The 18,986-nt window shown below is 45.6% G+C and overlaps 1 protein-coding gene across 3 annotated transcripts in view; it reads left to right on the plus strand.

Moving 5' to 3' along the window:
* TBC1D5 (TBC1 domain family member 5) overlaps positions 1-18,986 on the plus strand; it is a 530,340-nt gene that overhangs the window by 501,053 nt on the left and 10,301 nt on the right. For all 3 annotated transcript variants that reach the window (XM_024747581.1, XM_024747573.1, XM_024747583.1), the window contains one exon: positions 7,338-7,437. In XM_024747581.1, coding sequence (XP_024603349.1) covers positions 7,338-7,437 — 100 coding nt within the window. The remainder of the gene's footprint in view (positions 1-7,337; positions 7,438-18,986) is intronic.

An 18,986-nucleotide genomic window follows, 5' to 3' on the forward strand; every position in this document is an offset into this window, starting at 1 on the left:
TCTCTAAAGGAAATTCCAGCACTGAAATGGTATGAGTTGCTAAATACCTTAAGCTTTGAGTTTCAGTTCAAAATTTCTAAAGGCCTTTTTCATTCACATTTAACATGTTTGTTTACATCCTTTCTGAAAATAGGAACTGTTTTATTTACTGGGGAAATGTGATAACCATCTTTCCATTTTTGTGTCTTTAAGAATCACATTCTTTCTAGGCAACCCCGGAAGATCCAGTGATGTTCCCACTTTAAGTGCAGAGAAAGGAGCCATTCCCCTGAAAATGCTGCTCAGGGCTTGCATATTGTACATTGGACAAAATATTATAGTCATTTACTTTTTCACAAATTATTTCATTTAAGTTATTCTTACTGCTTAGTGTTGTTTAGGGAACAGATTTGTTTAGACTACAGGGTTGCTTATAGTTTGACTGGGAATCGGTTTTGGTAATTTAAAAATATTAATATTTCCTTTTTCTCCTTAGTAATCACCTTTTACTTTTCTGTCTTATTTTCTCTCTATTATGTTATTTGAATAATAATTTGATTTGATGATTACAAAAGTATGATCTGATTTCACTGTAGAAAATCCAGAAAAAATCAGAGGGAAAATGACCTACAATCGCACCGTTTGGAGGATAACCAATATAAACAGTTTGCTGAATGTCTTTCCGCTTTTTTCCAAAAACAGAATCATTCTTTACCTACTACTTTTCTGGTCAGTATATATGTTATTGTTAAATGTTCTCCTGTGAGAACGTTTAATTTCAAGTTGCATAATATTCTATGCATCACTGTGTACCACAGGTTACCAAGTCCCCTGTCATTAGACATTTCGGATCTGCGTCGAAAGGACGAGGAATTTCCTGGGAGTTGTTTTTGCCCGTGTCCATAATTCCTTGGAATAACTTTATAGAAACTTTATTAATAATCTAAAGACAACAAAAGGAACATTTACTGAGCGTTTACCATTCACCAAGCACTGTGCAAAGCACTTCATCTGGAATATCTCATGTAATTCAATCCCCAACAGTCAGCTGAGATAGGGGTTATTATTATCCCCATTTTATAAACGGGAAACTGAGGCTCAGCAAGCTCGGCTCTCGGGTGGGGGTCACAGAGGCGGTCCGTGCGGGTGTGATACACACTGATGCTAGGGCTGCCGACTGTGCCCCAGCTCGTTCCCTGCGTCACACACCCAGAGCACTGATTTTTTATGCTCCTGAAAAGCCTTCTTCATGCTCCTCGTCTGTGTTTTCCAGTGGCATCTTCCTCTGCTGACACCATATGCTCTGGCTGGGGTTCCATCCACACCATGTGTGTATTTTGCCCTACGTAACCACAGCTTCCTCAGAACATCTGAGGCCTTCCGACTTTTTCTCCTCGAGACTTTCCGTTTCCTTCACTTCCCACTCCTTCACCCATCTGCGCGATAACGACGGGGTGTCTCTCCTGTCTTCTGGCTGCTATATTTAGCCTGTTCCTGCCGCCTGCCAGTCGGTGTCGGTTGCTTGTCTGCCGCTCTGCAATCTGAGGATACCCCGCTCGGAAGCTCAGTGGAACTCCACCCTGGTGCCCTTCCTGCCCCACTTTTCTCCAAACCAAGCGCGCCGGGGTCTCCATTAGTCCGTGGACAGGGACCCCGCTGCCGCCTGTGTGATCACGAGCAGGGCAGCGTGTCAGGGCAGTGGGCACCGCAGTGCGCACGTTGGGCCCCAGCCCCCGAAACCTCAGTATGTGAAGCAGAAATAATAGGGACGGAAGGGAGGGAGGGGAGCCTTCCTGCCCGTCCTCCACTCCCGCTGTTCTCCACACCCTCCTCGACTCAGTGACAGGCTCTTTGCCCGTGTCCCGAACTTTTCTGACTCTACTCCTTTGTTCACTGGGTCCCTGCCTCCTAAAACATTTTCCTTCGTTTCCTCTGAGCCAAGTCCCCCTTCTTCAAGACCCATCAAAAATGCTGCCTCTTCCAGAAAATCTGCCTTCATTTCTACCTCTATGGAGGCCATCTGCCCTCCCCATAACTGTGAAGTTTCTTTTTTCATATCTGCTGCAAAACTTCCCTGACCCCCCTCTTGGCCTGATGTATAGGTCTGACCTCCTGCTAAATTTGCAGAGGTTGGAAGACATGTCTCGTTTGTTATTATATTGACCACAAGGGCCAGCACAATACAAATGAATATATTTGTTGAAAAAATTAATGAATAAGTGAATAAACAATAAACTGCAAAATCTCATCCTGTTATTAACCCAGAAAGAACACAAAGATGTTGAAGCATTTAACAAAATTGATATATATAATCCATATATTATCAAACAGTTTAAACATTTGAGACATATGCTATGTGAGTGAAGCGTAATGATGCATCAACTATTGGGGGTGAATGGTGGTAGAAGCACCACTTTTTTTTTTTTTTTTCCGTATGCTGGCCTCTCAACTGTTGTGGCCTCTCCCGTTGCGGAGCAGAGGCTCCGGACGCGCAGGCTCACGGGCCCAGCTGCTCCGCGGCATGTGGGATCTTCCCGGACCGGGGCACGAACCCGTGTCCCCGGCATCGGCAGGCGGACTCTCGACCACTGCGCCACCAGGGAAGCCCAGAAGCATCACTTTTTAAAAAGCAAATTCAAAAAACATTTCTCCAGATACAGTCCAAGCAGAAATCATTCCGCAAACTAAATGGAACACAGCCAATCATACCTGAGTGTTTTTGAAGGAAAATAACTTAGTAAGCCATTTGGGGTTAGGACTTAACATTGGAAATAGTGAATTTCTCTTAAAGGAAACTTGAGATACGAGGTTATTCCTTGTAAGTCCTAGTAGTAATCCAGCATAAGAAAGAATATATATACATGGGGACATAGGAGTAGTGGGCTAAGTGACTTGGGTTCTGAAACAGCTTTGTCAACCTTGGCATCACTTCCAGAGAGCGTGGCTTACAGAGGAGACCACGTTTCATGTAGGACATGATGAGAGGGTCTACCTCATAGGTTTATTGTGAGGATTAAACGAGTTCATGCACGTGAAGCGCAGGGTCAGGCATATTATAACCACTATAAAAGGACTAGATGACGGCTGTTTTCCTCTTCTGATGGGACGGCCCTCATCCTTGGTCCTTCTCTGCAGGGCTGCCAGATCCATCTGGTGCTGTGTGTTGCACACGTGGTCTGCACACCACCCTACTTCATAATCCTCCATCAGTTTCTTGCCTTACACATCAGTTCATTATCCAGAACTTAAGACAATAATGGGCTCCCAAGCCCTACTTCATCTTTCTGGGCTGGGCCACATAAAAGTTTTAAACCAAGAGTGAATCATAGACTTCTGTATTTAAAATCCATTTTATTGTTTTGACCTGATAAAAAAAATGTTTAAAAAAAGAATAATTGCCTTTATGGAGTACCTGTTCTTTGCCAGATACTCTCCATGTGTTAGCATTTGTTTCTCCCACCAATACTGCCAAGTGGGGCTGAGGGGACCAAGAAATTAAGCATCTTGTTCAAGATTACACAGCCAGTAACTGGTAGAAAGAGGATTCAAACCCAGGTGTGTCTTCCCCTGAATTCCGCCCTGTTTCACCGTCCTCCCTCCCGTAACAGAGCATGTACGTGAAAGTAAATATAGTAAGCGTTTCTCTTCATGTCTTATTTATACATAAAAATGACACTAACCGGTTGTTTTTATAAAACCTCAAGGCAATTAGCCAAGCATTTGTTTTTGATTACAGAGGACCATTAATGAAAACAATTGACTAAAGCTGTCCGTGTCTGAAGCATGTTAGTCGGGAGGCGTGTGGAGCCTGAGAAGCTAAGATAGAAATGGAAAGTCAGTTCTCACAATTTTAGAAGCTTGATTCTCGGCTCTTCTTTTATCTGTAATTATATGAAAGAGTGAAGAATAAATGACAAGCCACCCTTTTGCCTCCAAGTGATGCCATTTCTATTTTTAAAGTCTGAGTGATTGTTGAAGGGCTTAGGAATATTTTAAGATTAAGCAAACTCTAGAGAGATCATACACTGAATTTCAAACTTTCAAACGGAAGAGGTTCTTGCGCCCCTCAACCTGTTTCAACCAGAATGCTCCTTTTATCTCATAATTGGGCTTTAGTGTCAGCTTTCCTTTGGAAGAAAAAAAAAAGGTTTAAATTAATGAAAACTGCCATTTTCTACAGAGCAGATTCCATTTGTATTGAGGTTTACTCAGGATTTTGGCAAGCAAGATGCTCTTCACTTGCCATCAGTGTCCTACGCAAAAGTGCACGCCTGGAAGACTGTGTCTTATATCCCCGTGTGCTCAGCCAGCACACGCTTCCGCTGCCGTGCTCTCGGGTCTGCCCCGTGCGCTTGTTCAGGTTGTGCACTGCACAGTTCAGAGGGCGCCAGCCTCAGCCCATTTTCCTTACAGTCATGTTCCTACCAGCCCGGTAACGCGTTTGGAGGAAGAGACCCCCTTGAGCTCCGTACTTCCCTCCAGCTGTCAGTGCCTCACCACCCACAGGCAAGGCCTGCGTCCCCTCCAGCTCTTGTTCCCTCCCAGCTTTTTTTTTTTTTTTTTTTTTTTTTTTTTTTTCCCTCCCAGCTTTTAAAAGGAAAACAAACTGAATACAATCAATCCATCCAGGTAGGAATGACTGCTGGGGATTAAGGCTCCCAAGGGCTTTTGCATCTTATAAGAAGTGAGGGCTTAATCCAAACTAAACTAATACATAGAGTAAATAGACATGAGGTTTTTAAGCCAGGAGGTGGTACGTTCCTGGTGTCCTTTAGTCCATTCCAGGCTCTCAGCACCCCAAATGGTAGCCGAGTGCAAGGACAGACTCTGGCCATACCTGGGTCCCCTTCTTTCGAAAGACTTCCACACGCTGGCCTCAGTACAGTTTGAGACTCTTCCAGTTGGGTTTGTATCTGTGACATATTGAAAAGGTAGGTGACTTGTTCCACAGGAGGGACAGGAGGCTGGGATCAAGATTCCCAGGGCAGTTATTCTTATTTCTTTGTAAGACTTTCATGTACTCTCCCTCATCCTCTAGTTTATATACCTTTCCTATTCCAACTCCAAGCTTGTAAACTCCTTGGGAGCAAAGTATCTAACTTCTGCCTTCTCCAGAGGGTGCCAGAGTTAGGCCCAGACTGGGTAGAGGGTTACTGAAGTTGACATGACTTGTTAATGGCAGGACCAGGACTAGAAGTCAGATTTCCTCGTGCCATATACCACTCTAGTGTTCTTCCCATTCCACCACCATGTCAGTTATCTGTGGCTACGTAACAAACCACCCCCAAACCCCGCTCCTCAAAACGGCATTGTTACTTCTCATAGGTTTACCGGTCAGGCATCTGGACAAGGCTGGGTTAGGCTGCTCTTCCATTCCACGCGATGCTGACTGGGTTACTTATTTGGCTGGCTTCAGACAGGTGGAGCTGAAGGGTCCAGGAAGACGCCATTCACGTGTCTAGAACCTCACTGCTTCTCCTGTGGCCTCTTTCTCTCCATTTTGTCTCTCCTCCCTTTCAGTATCCTAGCCTGAGCTTCTTGACAACTAACTATGGTAGCCCTCTTCCTCTAGTGCAAGCAGAAGAAAGCAGAAGTTGGCAGGCCTCTTACACTAGCCCCCAGCTGGAACAGTTTGACTTCTGCTGCATCCTCTGGATCAAGGCAAGTGACAGGCCAGCCAGGATTCGAGGGGAGGAGAAACAGACACTACCTCTTGATGAATGGAACAGCATGTCCATTGAGGGAGGGAAGGAATGGATGGTGGCCATCTTTGGAGACGAACCACAACCAGGGTTAACCCACAGATGTAGCCTTCTTTCTGTGATTCCTGTAGGGTCCTGATAGAACGGGGAAACTCAAGTTTGTGCAGACACAAAGGAGAAAAAGGAGAAGAAGAATGCCCTGAAACCACCTACCCAAGGCCCCAGTAATCATTCCCTGTCTGAGCTTCTCCTGGTTGCATTTGTCTTTACTTGAGTATCAGAAGAGAGGCTGCTTCGCCTTGTGGGATGTATAAAGTACATGGTTCATGCTTGTGTAATCCTACAGTGGGCATTTCACAGTAATTTGTTTTTAGAGCTATGGCTATGTCTGTTTTCTGCGTCAAGCATTTAAATGCATATTCCTAAGGGCTCAGCCTCCAGGCAGCCGTTAAAAACAGTGCTGCCTATGTGTGTTGCTTAAATGTGGTACACCTACAAGTAACCTTTTCAACTGTTCATTTCCATCTATGTGTCAAATTATATTCAGTCTCTAAGAAAAAGTATCTCTTGGGAGGTTTCTCTTCCCTTTTTTTTGATGACACAGAGGATTCTTAATGTGAAAAGAAAAGTGTCTAACACTCGAAAATCAATTTGCTAGCCTCCTCCAGCTTTGAGGATTACTCTTTCTCTGAGAAAAACTCCCTTAATCTTCGAAATTTCCTTGGGAACTTTTTTGCATGTATTCCTTTTTTTCTTAAAAAAAAACAAATCCAAAACCCACGTTTTATCCTTTTGTTACAGTTAGATTGTCTTTTACCGTTTAGATAATTATCCCACCCAGAGTATTTTTTTTCCTGGAAACAAGTCAAATAAATACAATCCTCTAGTATCCTACCAAGAGAGGAAACGTTAAGAGCAGCTAATTATGGGCTGTGGGGACAGAACTTTTCCAAGTGCTTTGGGAAATCTCACGTTTTAAGAGATTATCATTGTCTAGAAAATGATGAGATTTGTCTGAAACAAATGGAAATCTTTGGTGTCTCAAATGTGTGTGAGAAAATGTAATGGTCTCGTACCAGCTGCCTAAGGAGTAGGGTCCACTGAAATCCCATTTACTCTCTCAATTTGTGTGGCTCCATAGTTACTGAAGACATTTTATGTACTTCTGTAATACAAGGTTGTATGGGTAAACATTTACACGTGGCGCAAAGCTGGCATTCAATTAGAAGTCCAGATTTTTTTTGTGTGTGTGGTATGCGGGCCTCTCACTGTTGTGGCCCGTTGCAGAGCACAGGCTCCGGACGTGCAGGCTCAGCGGCCATGGCTCACGGGCCCAGCCGCTCCACGGCATGTGGGATCTTCCCGGACCGGGGCACGAACCCGTGTCCCCGGCATCGGCAGGCGGACTCTCAACCACTGCGCCACCAGGGAAGCCCAAGTCCAGATTTTTTTAAACCTCCACTTTACCCTTACTCTGGTTTGTTGGTGGTGGCAGTAGTGGGTTTGCTGTTGTTTATTTGTTGCTTTCTTTTGTTCTGTCTAGGGCTGAAAAGACACTGTGGCTCTTTAACAGTCCAGATCATTTGGAGGACTTTGGGGATTTTCTTTGATTTTTTTTTTTTTTTCATTTTCATATCTTTGCTCCCTTCATTTTAGGAAGAAGAATTAGAAGCCCAGATTTCCCTCCTTCAAGGACAGTTGAATGACCTGGATGCCATGTGCAAATACTGTGCGAAGGTGATGGACACTCATCTTGGTGAGTGAAGTACTTTGGCCCTGGGCACGCTGACAGTCGTGACAGTAATAGCCCAGCCGCGAGGGCCTGTGCTGAGCGCTTTACGTGAATTATCTCATGTACCCACACGGCAGAGCTGCAGTAGGTGTACGGTTACTATCCGCCTTGTGCATATGAGGAAACTGATACACGGAGATTAATACAGTTTCCCCAAATTATAACACCAGTGAGTAGAGGAGAAATTCAGAATCAAGCAGTCTGACTCTAGATTTCAGCTCTTAACGGCTACGCTGCCCTTTGTGAATATCTCTCTGCCCCAAACCAAAATGAAATATTGAACTTTCCAGACCAGATGGTCAGCTCTACTCTTGTGCTAAGCTGCCTATCATCACTCACGTGATGATTATGTTGACAGTGCTTTCGTTATATTTTTAAGTATATGTTTTTAACCGCCTGCCCAAAACGCATGTCAGGACCCTGACCTTTTCTTACTTCTGACTGTGCCTATACTTTAAGAAATGTCTTAAAAAAAAAAAAAAAAAAAAAGAAGTCTTAGTTTGAAGTTGAGTTTATGTGTGAGTTGTCCATATGTCACATGAGAGAGTCTTCAGGCCTTATTCTCTACATTTGTGAAAGTTCTATATTTTGTATTAGAAGAGCTCTCTGCTGGACCACCTGTGTATTGCTTCAGGAACTCCATTCTGCTTGCAGAACTTTTATAATCCATACTGTGGTTATTTTCAGCCCACTTATGGACATCCTTTCCTTCTCCATTCTCCAGTGTCTAGTATCTGTAGTTTGGGAGCAAATTAGGAAAACAAATCTCATGGAACTGGCCAGTATGCTGCCTGGTGAGTGTGGAGAAGTGGCAATACCAAGCACTGTGAGAAATCAGGACGTACCCCACCTATGAGGGGAAACCAAAGAGAACCTACCAAGGCCTCTTCCCACTGGCAGGGGCCATGAGTGTGGCCCATCTCTGGGGCCTTCGCTGAAGATAGACTTTATGTTTGTTCGGTTTTTTAAATTTTTCTTCATTTTATTCCACAAATATTGAGCACCTGCAACATGCCAGGCCCTTTTCTAGACACTGGAGAAATACTAGTGAAGAAAACAGATGAAAATCATGTATATTTCACAGCTCAATCCTATTTTTGACGATTGAAAACAGCCATTTTTTTATCGGTTTCGTGTTTATCCTTCAGAAATAAACTATGTTTGTACAAACCAATATAACCCTGCACTTACCCTTTCAGAGTGCAAGTAGAGCATAATCCTCGCACTGTTCTGCACTTTGATTTCTCATTGAACGCTGTACTATGGAGAGCACTTCTATATGAATACAGAGTGGCCTCATGCTTTTTTACACCTGCATTGAATCTCATTATATGGCTGTATCATAATTCATTTAACCCCAGACTAATGAGCACCTAAGATATTGCCAGTCTTTTAACATTACAAATGATGTTCAAATGAAGAATCTTATATGACCTTTCACACATGTACAAGCATATGGTATAAATTCCTACTTTTCACCCTTTAAAGGAGTGTTTAAATAACTGTTGGAAGTATAAGACAGCCCTGAAGCTCAGTCCTTGGTTTTCCTAGACTCAGGGAGCAGTTGTTTGTAGAACATGAAGCTTATTATAGACAAACACTTTATGTAAGAATAACAGTGACAGCCCAGGCAAAATCTAATCATTTGACTTAGCCGAGTAATGGAGACAAAGGCAAAGTGAATTCCTGGTGCCAAAATTATCCAGATAATTAAGTTCCTGTACTTGACTTTGCGCTGGCAAGTTGGTCTCGATAATAAATCAGGAACACAATCCTCACTTGCCTCCAAAATTCAGTCGTCCTTCCTCTTTTTTAGAAGAATGAAAAAACTCGAGAGGGATGAAGGTAGACTTTATACCTCAGATTCTATCAGTCACCCAGCCTGCTGGGTCCTGAGTCCATGACATGTGGCCAACACGGCTGTCATCTGGATGTAGCCTAAAACATACTGGCCTGGAGCCAGTAATACACGCTCTCTTACGGCTTTGGAGAGGTGCTTGAACCAGGTGTCGCGGCCTCCCGCTCGCTGGGCCCTGTTCTATCCTCCGCCTTCTTTCTGCTCTCTTGACCCCTTCTCCAGAGAAAGGGCTCAGGAGGGGGAAGCTGCAGGACAAACCGTGGTAGGTGATCAAAAGAGTAGTATCTGTAATCACAGAAAGAGACGTTCCCCGTCATACCTGCTTCCACCCCCTTCAAAACTCTATATGTTTCTTTATGATCACTTTTTAAAATTCATATAGAATTGATTTTACATGAATCTTATAGCATCACAGTTTAAAATGCATCAAAAAGAAGGGGGTGGGATGAATTGGGAGATTAGAGTTGACATATATACACTCCGATGTATAAAATAGATAACTAATGAGAACCTGCTGTACAGCACAGGGAACTCTGCTCAGTGCGCTGTGGTGACCTAACTGGGAAGGAAATCCAAATAAAAGAGGGGATGTGTGTATACGTATGGCTGATTCACTTTGCTGTACAGCAGAAACTAACACAGCCGTGTGAAGCAACTCTACTGCAATAAAAAAATAAAATGCTTCAAAAAGAAGTAACAAAGAGGTAGTTTATGAATAAATAATGGATATGTATTACATAACTAGTTTTAGTTAATTATTTAAATATAATTTTAATTTTAAAGTAAGTGTGGGCATGTGTGTGCGCACATGGACGTGTGTGTATTTTTTCCTTCTCCAGCTAAATGGGTGACCTTCGTGTTACTTGATTTTTGGTTTTGACCAAAGTAGGAGAACAAAGAAGTGACTGAAAAGATGTACTGGAACTCTGGCAAAATCCTAGAGTAGGATATTTCCAAGTTGTTCGGGCCGCTTTTAAAGCAACTTTACTTAAGCCTCAGAATTTTCAAACAGCTTTTGCTCTGATTTTTGTTCTTTCAGTCAGCACCAGCAGAGCATTTTCTCATCGCATGGGAGGGGGAAACACTTTAATTAAAGAAAAGCCCATACCCAGCTGTGGATTTTCAGCTGACCTCAAAACTAAATTTGTTTTTGTGTATATGTGTCACTTTCAGCCAGAATCCCTTCTGTCGACTTCTTTTTGCCATACAGATAGCACGACTGCATTTTTACAGTAGGGTTGAGGGTTGCTACGGAGAATTTGTGGCCCTGGGGGCTGCACATGCGTTTTATTTCATCTGCGTATATAACGCTGGTTTATTAAAGGGTGTTCCCGGGTTGTAGGCAGTTTTGACTGTAAGCAAAACTTTGAGGAAAACACAAAGATTAATTGAGGTGAAGCTCTTGATCTACCTTTTAAATTATTTCCTTTAAAAATGACTTTAATACCCTAGTATTTTTTCCATATGACCTTTTCTGTTTTTCCTGATTATTAAAGTAGTTCAAAAATAGGCACAAGTGAAAAATCCATGACTAAGTGATTGATTATAATATAGTAATGCAATCTTTATAAAGATGAAAATATTTATTAACATAAGGAGGTGTTCATAACATATTGTGAAGTGAAAACAGCAGGTGGCACAACAGAATACATTTGATGTGAAAGTAACCATTAACAGTGGTGGCCTGAGTGAAAGGAAGAGTATAGAGGGACTTTCTAAGGGACCTGACCTAGTCTTCTATGCTTGGAAAATCTGTAGATGCCTTAAGTGCGTGTAACTAGCACCTGGGGGTCAGTCTTTACACTGCAGGCAAGAGTCAGCGGTAAGAGCGGCTACAGTGGTACCTGAGAAGGAGAGACAGCCTCGTGGGCGTCAGACAGACACAGGGTTGAAACCAGGCTCCATCACCTGTGAGATCAGCGTGCTTATGATGGCGTCTACATATATAAAATGGAGATACAAAGATCAATCTCTTGCCAGCTGGTTGCCAAGACTAGTATGTTTTTAAAACCCAGCGCAGGCTGGGTTTTCAGCACAGCTCCTCCCCCTCTTTCCCCTTAACTCTTAACTGTCCCTTCTGGTGGACGAGCCTGGGAAACTCAGCCAGCCCATGACCGGAGAGCTGAGTAGTGACCGGTCTCGGGCCCCGCCGCTAGTTAGCAGGAGAGCTGGGAACAGTACCACACTTCCCCAAACCTACTCGAATATTCTTCCATCAAATCATGCCAAAAGATGCTGGATTTTTGGATCTGCCGGTCCTCAGATTAGGTGTGTGGGCTCTTTGAGCAAAAGCAGCTTTGTCAGAGCCCAGTGGTGCGTCTGCAGGCCACCGTGGCATGAGCCTCCCGAGGGCCGTGAGAGCGGCCTCACATACTCATCCTGGGAGTTACTGCTCTGCACGCTTTTCTAGTGTTAATGATTTTCACTAAATTCCTTTCATTTCAAGAGAATGCCATATCAACCTATGTTATCATCAGACATGAAATAGTATCTTAAAATGTCAAGTACAGTTGAAGGCTATTTTTATAACAGAACAAATACAGAGAAGAACATCTCAGTTAAAAATTAAATAAAGGCATTTGTTTAAATGGTCCTTTAATTGTAGAGGTAATAAAATTGACTGGTTAGCAGTTATTTCCTTATAGTTCTGGAAGCCAACACTGAAAAAGTATTTGTCTTCTCAAAACTCTACCAAAATTCCCATTTCATTACCTCCGCATAAGTGAGCTATGTGAATTCAAAGATTTAGAGACGGGAAGTGAAAATCTGTGTTTTATTAAATCTAAACTTTTCCTGTCAACTTTAGAAGACTTTTTCACATGTTCATTTTTCTGTTGCTATAGTCACTCCTGACAGTTGAGCTGAAAACCATTGACAGCAGGAACCTCCGTGGCTGAGTCAGGCTATTTTTAGGTTTGCCATCGTTCACACGTAATTTCACTGCACGTGGCTGAGCTGCCTGCACTTCTCTGATCTGTGAGCAGCTGGGCTGCCGCTCGCCCTGCCTGCTCCCAGGGGAGGTGTTTCCCCTCATCTGTTTGGTATTTACACTAGTTTCCGGCAGCTTGCCCTTTCATTGGTGGTTCACACAGACAGTGGGAGGGTTAAATGCAATGAATTAAGGGAAATTAGAGTTCTGTAGCCCGTAGGATCTTAGACTGTTGAAGACGTGGACCCCCAACAGGCCGTCTCGGCCGTTCTTCATTTCACAGATAAGGAAACCGAGGCCCGGGCAGGATGAGTGACACACAGCTCGCTGGTGCCAGGGGCCCAGACCCCGTCCCAGGCCTTGGACTCTCTTCCACTGATGATCCTGCTGAGGCCACACTCGAACCAGTAGTTGGGCTTCAGATCTGCTGCTTTATGGCGCACATCCTTACTGATTTTGTACTTGTCCTAATGTTTATGCAAGAATTAGCTGTAAGAGGAGGCCATTTTTGAAAATCAGTGTATTAGCCTCTGCAAGAACTTTATGCATCTGATTTGCTGATGTTTACAAAAACAGCGTTCAATTGATGCCTTTGGAAATGTTCAGCAAGCAGTTAACTAATGACATTTGAGAAGCACAGAAGGAAAATGTGATCACCAGACAGCTTTCCCTCTGTCAACCACACTGTGATAAAAGCTTCTTGTAATTCTTTTAAGAATTTGAAACACTGCATTTAATTGTGGGTAGCATAGTCCTCTGTAGAAGGATAAGATATACTTCACCTGAGGGTCTTGTTAAAAATGCAGATTTTGACTCAGTAGGTCTGAGCCGGGGCCTGAAGATCTGCATTTCTAACAGCCCCCAGGACACCTGGTGATACTGGCCCGTGACAGACTCCAAGCAGCAAGGAGCAAGAGAACTTTACACAATCGGGGCAAGATTCAGTTAATGTATTGCTAGCGCTGTCATGCATCCGTAACCCCACACTGCAGGCACACGTGCAGGAGCTCTGTGGGTGGAGAGCTCACAAGCTCCCTGGCCACATTCAGTGCTGTTCTCAGCCTCTTTCCAGCCTTGCTGTCTCGTCATGGAAGGCATTTTCCCCCCGGTTGTATTATCAGAAGCCTTGGAAGCATCTTCCTTGCACCAACCCTAGACCTACTGAGAAAAACTTAGCCAACTGTACGCTACCTTGTCCTTTCCCGGCTCAGAGAACACATCCCTGATCACGAGGCCTCAGTATGGACGATTCATCTTGCATCATTTTGTTTTCCATTTTATGGCTCTCTCCATTTTCCCACATGCTTTTCCAAACTGAATATCTTTCACTCTCTTTCTCTTTTTTGAAGATTATTCCCAAATCCTTTGTCTTTCTTAAACTGTGTCTGACTGTACCACCTGTTTTCCCACCTCCATATCAGGCTGCCTTTCCACCTCCTCTAACCCCGGCCTCTCCAGTGATGACCCAGGAAGCAAAAGACTTGTCCCCCCCCCCACCTCAGTAGAAACAGGCTTGCCACCAACAGCTCGCAGGCTCAAGGACTTCTTGGCCACCACAAGTGTCTCATGCTGAGCTAAGGGCTTGTGAGTGGGGAGAGGGGGCCTGAGCGGACGTAAGGAGGTTCGTATTCACTGCCATGGCTGTGTTTCACTCCCAGCTGAGGTGTGGCACTTGACTATCCCCAGTCCTCGAGTGGGCAAAACCTTATGGCCTGCAATTCACAAAAAACATATCCATCTTCAACCCAATTCAAAGGGTCTTGTCTGACTAAATGATGTTATTTTTATCTCATTGCTCCCAAATGAGACACGGTGGTTACAGAAACCCCAGGATATTTCCTATTTGTGAGGTCCTAGCTGTGTTTCTGCTTTTATTTTTAGAAATATGTATTCTGGCAAAGGCATCTAACCCTTACTGGAGCTTAGAGACCTTTTAAGTTGAAAAGTATGTGCAGAGTCTCTTCTGGTTGACCCAAAGGTGGCAGCCGTATCGTGAACAGGATAGGTTTTACCTTGAAGAGCCGTGCTTCTGTGCCAGCCTCTGGCTGGCAGGGAGGGAAATCCTGAGAGAAGAATCAGAAATGGCTGAGACCAGTACAGATTTGAAACTCTGTGCTGAGCACACTCAGTTCACTTAGGAGAACTGTTGATTGACCCGAAGATTAAGCTTCAGTGCAATACGCGTTGTTTGCCTAGCCTTCCCTTGGGTTTTCCTACGGATTGTTCCTCTCCCAGTGCTGAGTTCAGGGTCTTCAGCCATTCTGGCAGCTGGATGCAAAGTAGGACCCTTGATTATATTTTCTGTGTGATCTGCTGTTTGCTTTTTAAGAAAATACTGAGCGCAAAGCCCCGGACTCAGTCCTTGGCCCTCAGTAGACCGTCAGTGACTGTACTTCCCTTCACCCGCCCCTCCCACTTTCCAATCCAGGATCTGCGTGATCGGATTAGTAGCCCTTAATTCTTCACCTGAGAAATCTCTCACCTCCATCTATTCCTCAGGAGATAAAAATCAGCCCTAACGTTGGCGGGAAAGCCTCACATCGGCCATTCGGCCAATATTTCCTAAGTACCTGCTCTCTGATGTAGAAACAGGCTCGGGGTGAAGGAGGTTGGGGTGGGGTGAAGTGGGGGAGCGCTTTTCAAATAGAGCTCAATGTGTATTGAAAGAGTGGACCAAACTTCAAAGTAGGGAGACAGAGCGCAACAGAGAATATGCCTTGTTAGAAATACCTGAAGTGACACGTGGCTTCACGGGAAGCAAGCACAGTCCTCCTGGAGCACCAGTGATCTCAGAAACATTGGCAGGGATGGTGGGTTCAAAGTCAAGGGATGTCGTGAACCTACGCCACCCACATTTGCAACCAGAAGACCTGGAGTCCAGGACTTGCCGTGCAGAACTGTGCAGTTTCAGGAAACTTTTCGTCTTCAAGCCTCATCTCTGGATGACAGTTGCAAGCATGAAAGATGAAGCAGGAGAGTCCATCAAGCGGGTGCTTGCGGAGGGAAGGACTGACGCTTGAACAGCTTTAAGGTGGGCTTTGAAGAGAAGGAGGGTGTGGTGATAGGAGGAGAGTAGAAGGGCCTTCTAGACGGGGAGTGGCATTGCAGGGACACCCAGAAATAGACGCCGCAGATTAAAGGATGAATTTGACGCCTACGAGTCTTCTCCTAGACCTGCCTTCTCCCAAGACTGGACAACTATGGCATACCCTCTGTGGGCAGAAATCCCTTTGCTAATAATGGTCCAGCCAAAGCCAATAGTGACAAAGTACAGGTCTGCCCCCCTCCTTGCCTAATGGTCACTTCTTAAACCACCACCACTCTCTGGACGCGTGTGACCCCAGGGCAACCATACACGTGCCCCCTCTGGTTTGTAACAGCCTGTGTATTTCCTCTGGGGCCGTCCCTTATTGTCAGAAGTCAGGGTGACTAAATCTCTGTCAGAGATGAGAGAACCTCTGGGAGCAGAATCCACTTCTCTGGGTATTTAAGGAACTGGTGAAAGAAACAACAACAACAGACTAAGCAATAATAATCATAGCAAGGCAGCATGATAGATGTGGACCACTTCGATTATCTCCTCTAACCTTCAAGGCAGGTGTCACCCGCATGTTACTGATAGCTTTAGTGACACACAGACCCATCAGTATCATGGCCCAGGGTCATCAAAGTCCAGGCTGTTGGATGACCACTCCAGCGCTCCGGAAAGCTCTGGGAGAAGTGAAAGGTGACTTCCTGCCGCTGGCTGACCTCCCTTAGATCAGTTCCACCACCAGATAAAGGGCACTGGCATCTCAAGGCAGTCGAGTCACTGCCAGGACTCCATCCTGTGCCTTTTCGTATCTCCAGCTTCCCCGTCAGTGCCATATGCATAAATCGTGTGTGTCAGGAGGGCTCAGGAGTCCAGCCAATCCGGAATCTGATCCTAGCTCTGTCCAGTCATGGGACCTCACATGAGAGACCTGGCATTTCTCAGCTGGGCTCCCATTTCTATGATAGGATGATGGCCCTCATCCAGAAGGGTTGTTGGGATAGTCAGATGAGGTAGGGTGGCTGTGTAGACATGGAAGCTCCCGGGTGTTGAGCTTCTGCAGTGGCCTGGGTGCTGTGCTGTTTGTTCATGCTTCACACTGACCCTCTGGGGAGAGGTCTGTTATTACCCCTCAGGCACAAGGAGGTTAAATGACCCGCCCAGTTTCACCTCCTCTGTAGACAGATGTGAGTTCTCCTTTTGTCCCCTTTTCCTGCCCTTCTTAAGGAATATAGGCTTCTGTTATCTTTGTACCCGGCATATAGATGAAAACACTTTTTATTTTAGCATTGAAAAGAATTTTAGGAAATTGAAAAAGTAGTTCGTGTGCCATTTCCATTATCCTTAGAGAGAGAGACCCATTTTTTGCGGCATTGACATTTCATTAAAAGTAGTGGAGACCCCGTGGGATTGTGATGTTGATGAGATTTTTGTGTAATTTCCACAGAAGCAGTTAGTTTTGTGAGGTTTTCCCCTTCAGTTTCAGTGCCCCAACATCTGTAATAGGCAATGCTTAAATAGAAGGAGACTATAAAGAACATAATCTCCCTTCTACACAGAAACAAAAAGAAAGAACCTTTATATCATCATTTATATTATTTCTGCCTCTTACTAGAAGGAAAAATGTGCCCTACATTGAAAATGTAAACATTTCACATTTCTGCCTTCAATATTACAAGGTATGAAAAGAGACCATTATGTTTTTCTATTTTTACATGCAGTGCATTTGTGACTGAGAAGTTCTGTATTACTAAAATGGTTGTAAATGCCGCCTTGAATCAGTATATAGTGGAAGTGGCTAGGCAGAGGATTTACACGGTCAGTACTTTGTGAGGTAAATAAAAATTCTTGTACTCAGGACACTTAGCAGCCTCTGTAGGTGCCCTTTTGCTTTGACTTGGATTTCTGCACCCTGGATTGCACAGCTAGTCAGCTCAGGTGATTTTACAGGAGAGGTTTAGCCTTAAAATTAAGTGAACATTTTATGTCATTTTATGTGGGTTTTCAGGGGAGAAGCTCCTGGTTTTCATCCCCTTCAAAAAGGTGAACTTTGATCCAATCCAAAGAACCAGGCTGGAGAGCTGTTGGGTGGGAGTGCACTGCTGAGGACACCAAGGCTGTGGGCTCCTGTCCTCCCAGGTGCGCCCTTGACCTTGGTCCCCTTTCATTAGAGGAACTGGATGACTTTGATCCTGTGTGACAGGTAGGCAGCGGGGCTGCTGTACTGAGTCGAGAAGAGTTCCCCCCAATTCATGTTCACCCGGAACCCGTGAATGTGACCTTATTTGGAAAGAGGGTCTTGACAAGTGTCATCGAGTTGAGACGAAGCCGGGAGGAGGCAGGAAAGAACACTTCTCTCCAGCCTGCAGGGAGCGAGGCCCCACCGGCACCTTGGCTTTGGACTTAGCACCTCTGGAACGAGAATACATTTCTTTCGTTTTAAACCACCCAGTTTGTAGTCCTTGGACACGATTACAGCCGCTACTCACATTAACCCCCAAAACAGTAGAATAGACACACCAGGAGGTTATTTATTTTTTTCTTAAGTCAAAGCAGCCCAGAGGCAGGCCGTGGGAGCAGGTATGGCAGCTCCGCGATGGGCTGGGGCCCCGGGCTCTTCCCGGCCACGTCCACAGCGCTGGGCGGTGACCCTCACCCAGGTGCTTGCGAGGTGACCTGCAGGGTTCCTGCCAGCCTTGCAGGCAGCACGAGTGGGGAACGTAAAGGCACAGACGGAGCCAGTCCCCGTGGGGAGCTTTCCAGAGGCTCCCTCCGCGGGCTTCGCGGTCACGTGACCACCGCTGGCGGCGAGGGAGGGCGCACCGCAACCTCTGGGACCCGTCGGTGAGGAGGGGTTGGAGGGTGGGGTTGGGGTTCCCCCCACCCAGCAGCCGTGCCACCTCTTTAGACCTGAGAGACGGTGCGGCGGCTGTGAGGATCTAGGCTGTGGCTGCTGGCGTCTCAGCAAAGGAAAGCACAGGAAGGGAGGGGCCTTGAGAAACAGGGAGCGTATCCCCACTTAGGCCTGAAGGACCAGGGTTTCCGTTACTGCAGCTTCCCGACGCGCTCCTGCCTTCTGCTTCCCCAGCCCGCCCTGCCAGCATCACCACTACCCCTCTGGAGTATACGGACCATGGGAGGCTCACAGCAAAGCAGGGCATCCACGAGAGCGTGGCTAGGCCTTCTTGGTTCATGGGATTTTCGGCCCGCACGGCCCGTGTGATGTGGTACGGCCTCAGGTCTGTAGTGGGAGAGTAAATCTATATACTTAAACTCGTGTGTGCAGAAATCTCTCTCTGAAGTTCCAGTCCCACCAACGGCCATCTGAGGCCTAAACACTTGCCAGTTAGAGGCAACTCGATTTCCTACCCGTTAACCACCTTGTCTGGACCAAGGCCCACAGTTCGTTTCCCCACTCTGTCTCTTCTTCCTGCCCGGGTGGCGTCAGGATTCTGGTCTGTCTCACGTGTCCCTCTGTTATTTGAGGAAGGGCGTCTGAGTGCACTCCGGGTCCTTGCCGGCCTTTAAGGAAGGCTCTGTTCCCGCATCTTTCTAGGCCTCTGTCCCCACTGGAGCCACTGACAGCCCTGTCAGCCAAGGCCTGTGGTCCTTACGGCTGCCAACCGTGGGTCCCACCACTACGTTGGAGACAGGCAGTCTGGCCAAGCCCTTTGGCTCCGTGCGATGTTCCACAG

The sequence above is a fragment of the Neophocaena asiaeorientalis genome, unplaced genomic scaffold, assembly GCF_003031525.2.
Source record: "Neophocaena asiaeorientalis asiaeorientalis breed wild unplaced genomic scaffold, Neophocaena_asiaeorientalis_V1.1 scaffold33, whole genome shotgun sequence".
Taxonomy (NCBI): Eukaryota; Metazoa; Chordata; class Mammalia; order Artiodactyla; family Phocoenidae; genus Neophocaena; species Neophocaena asiaeorientalis.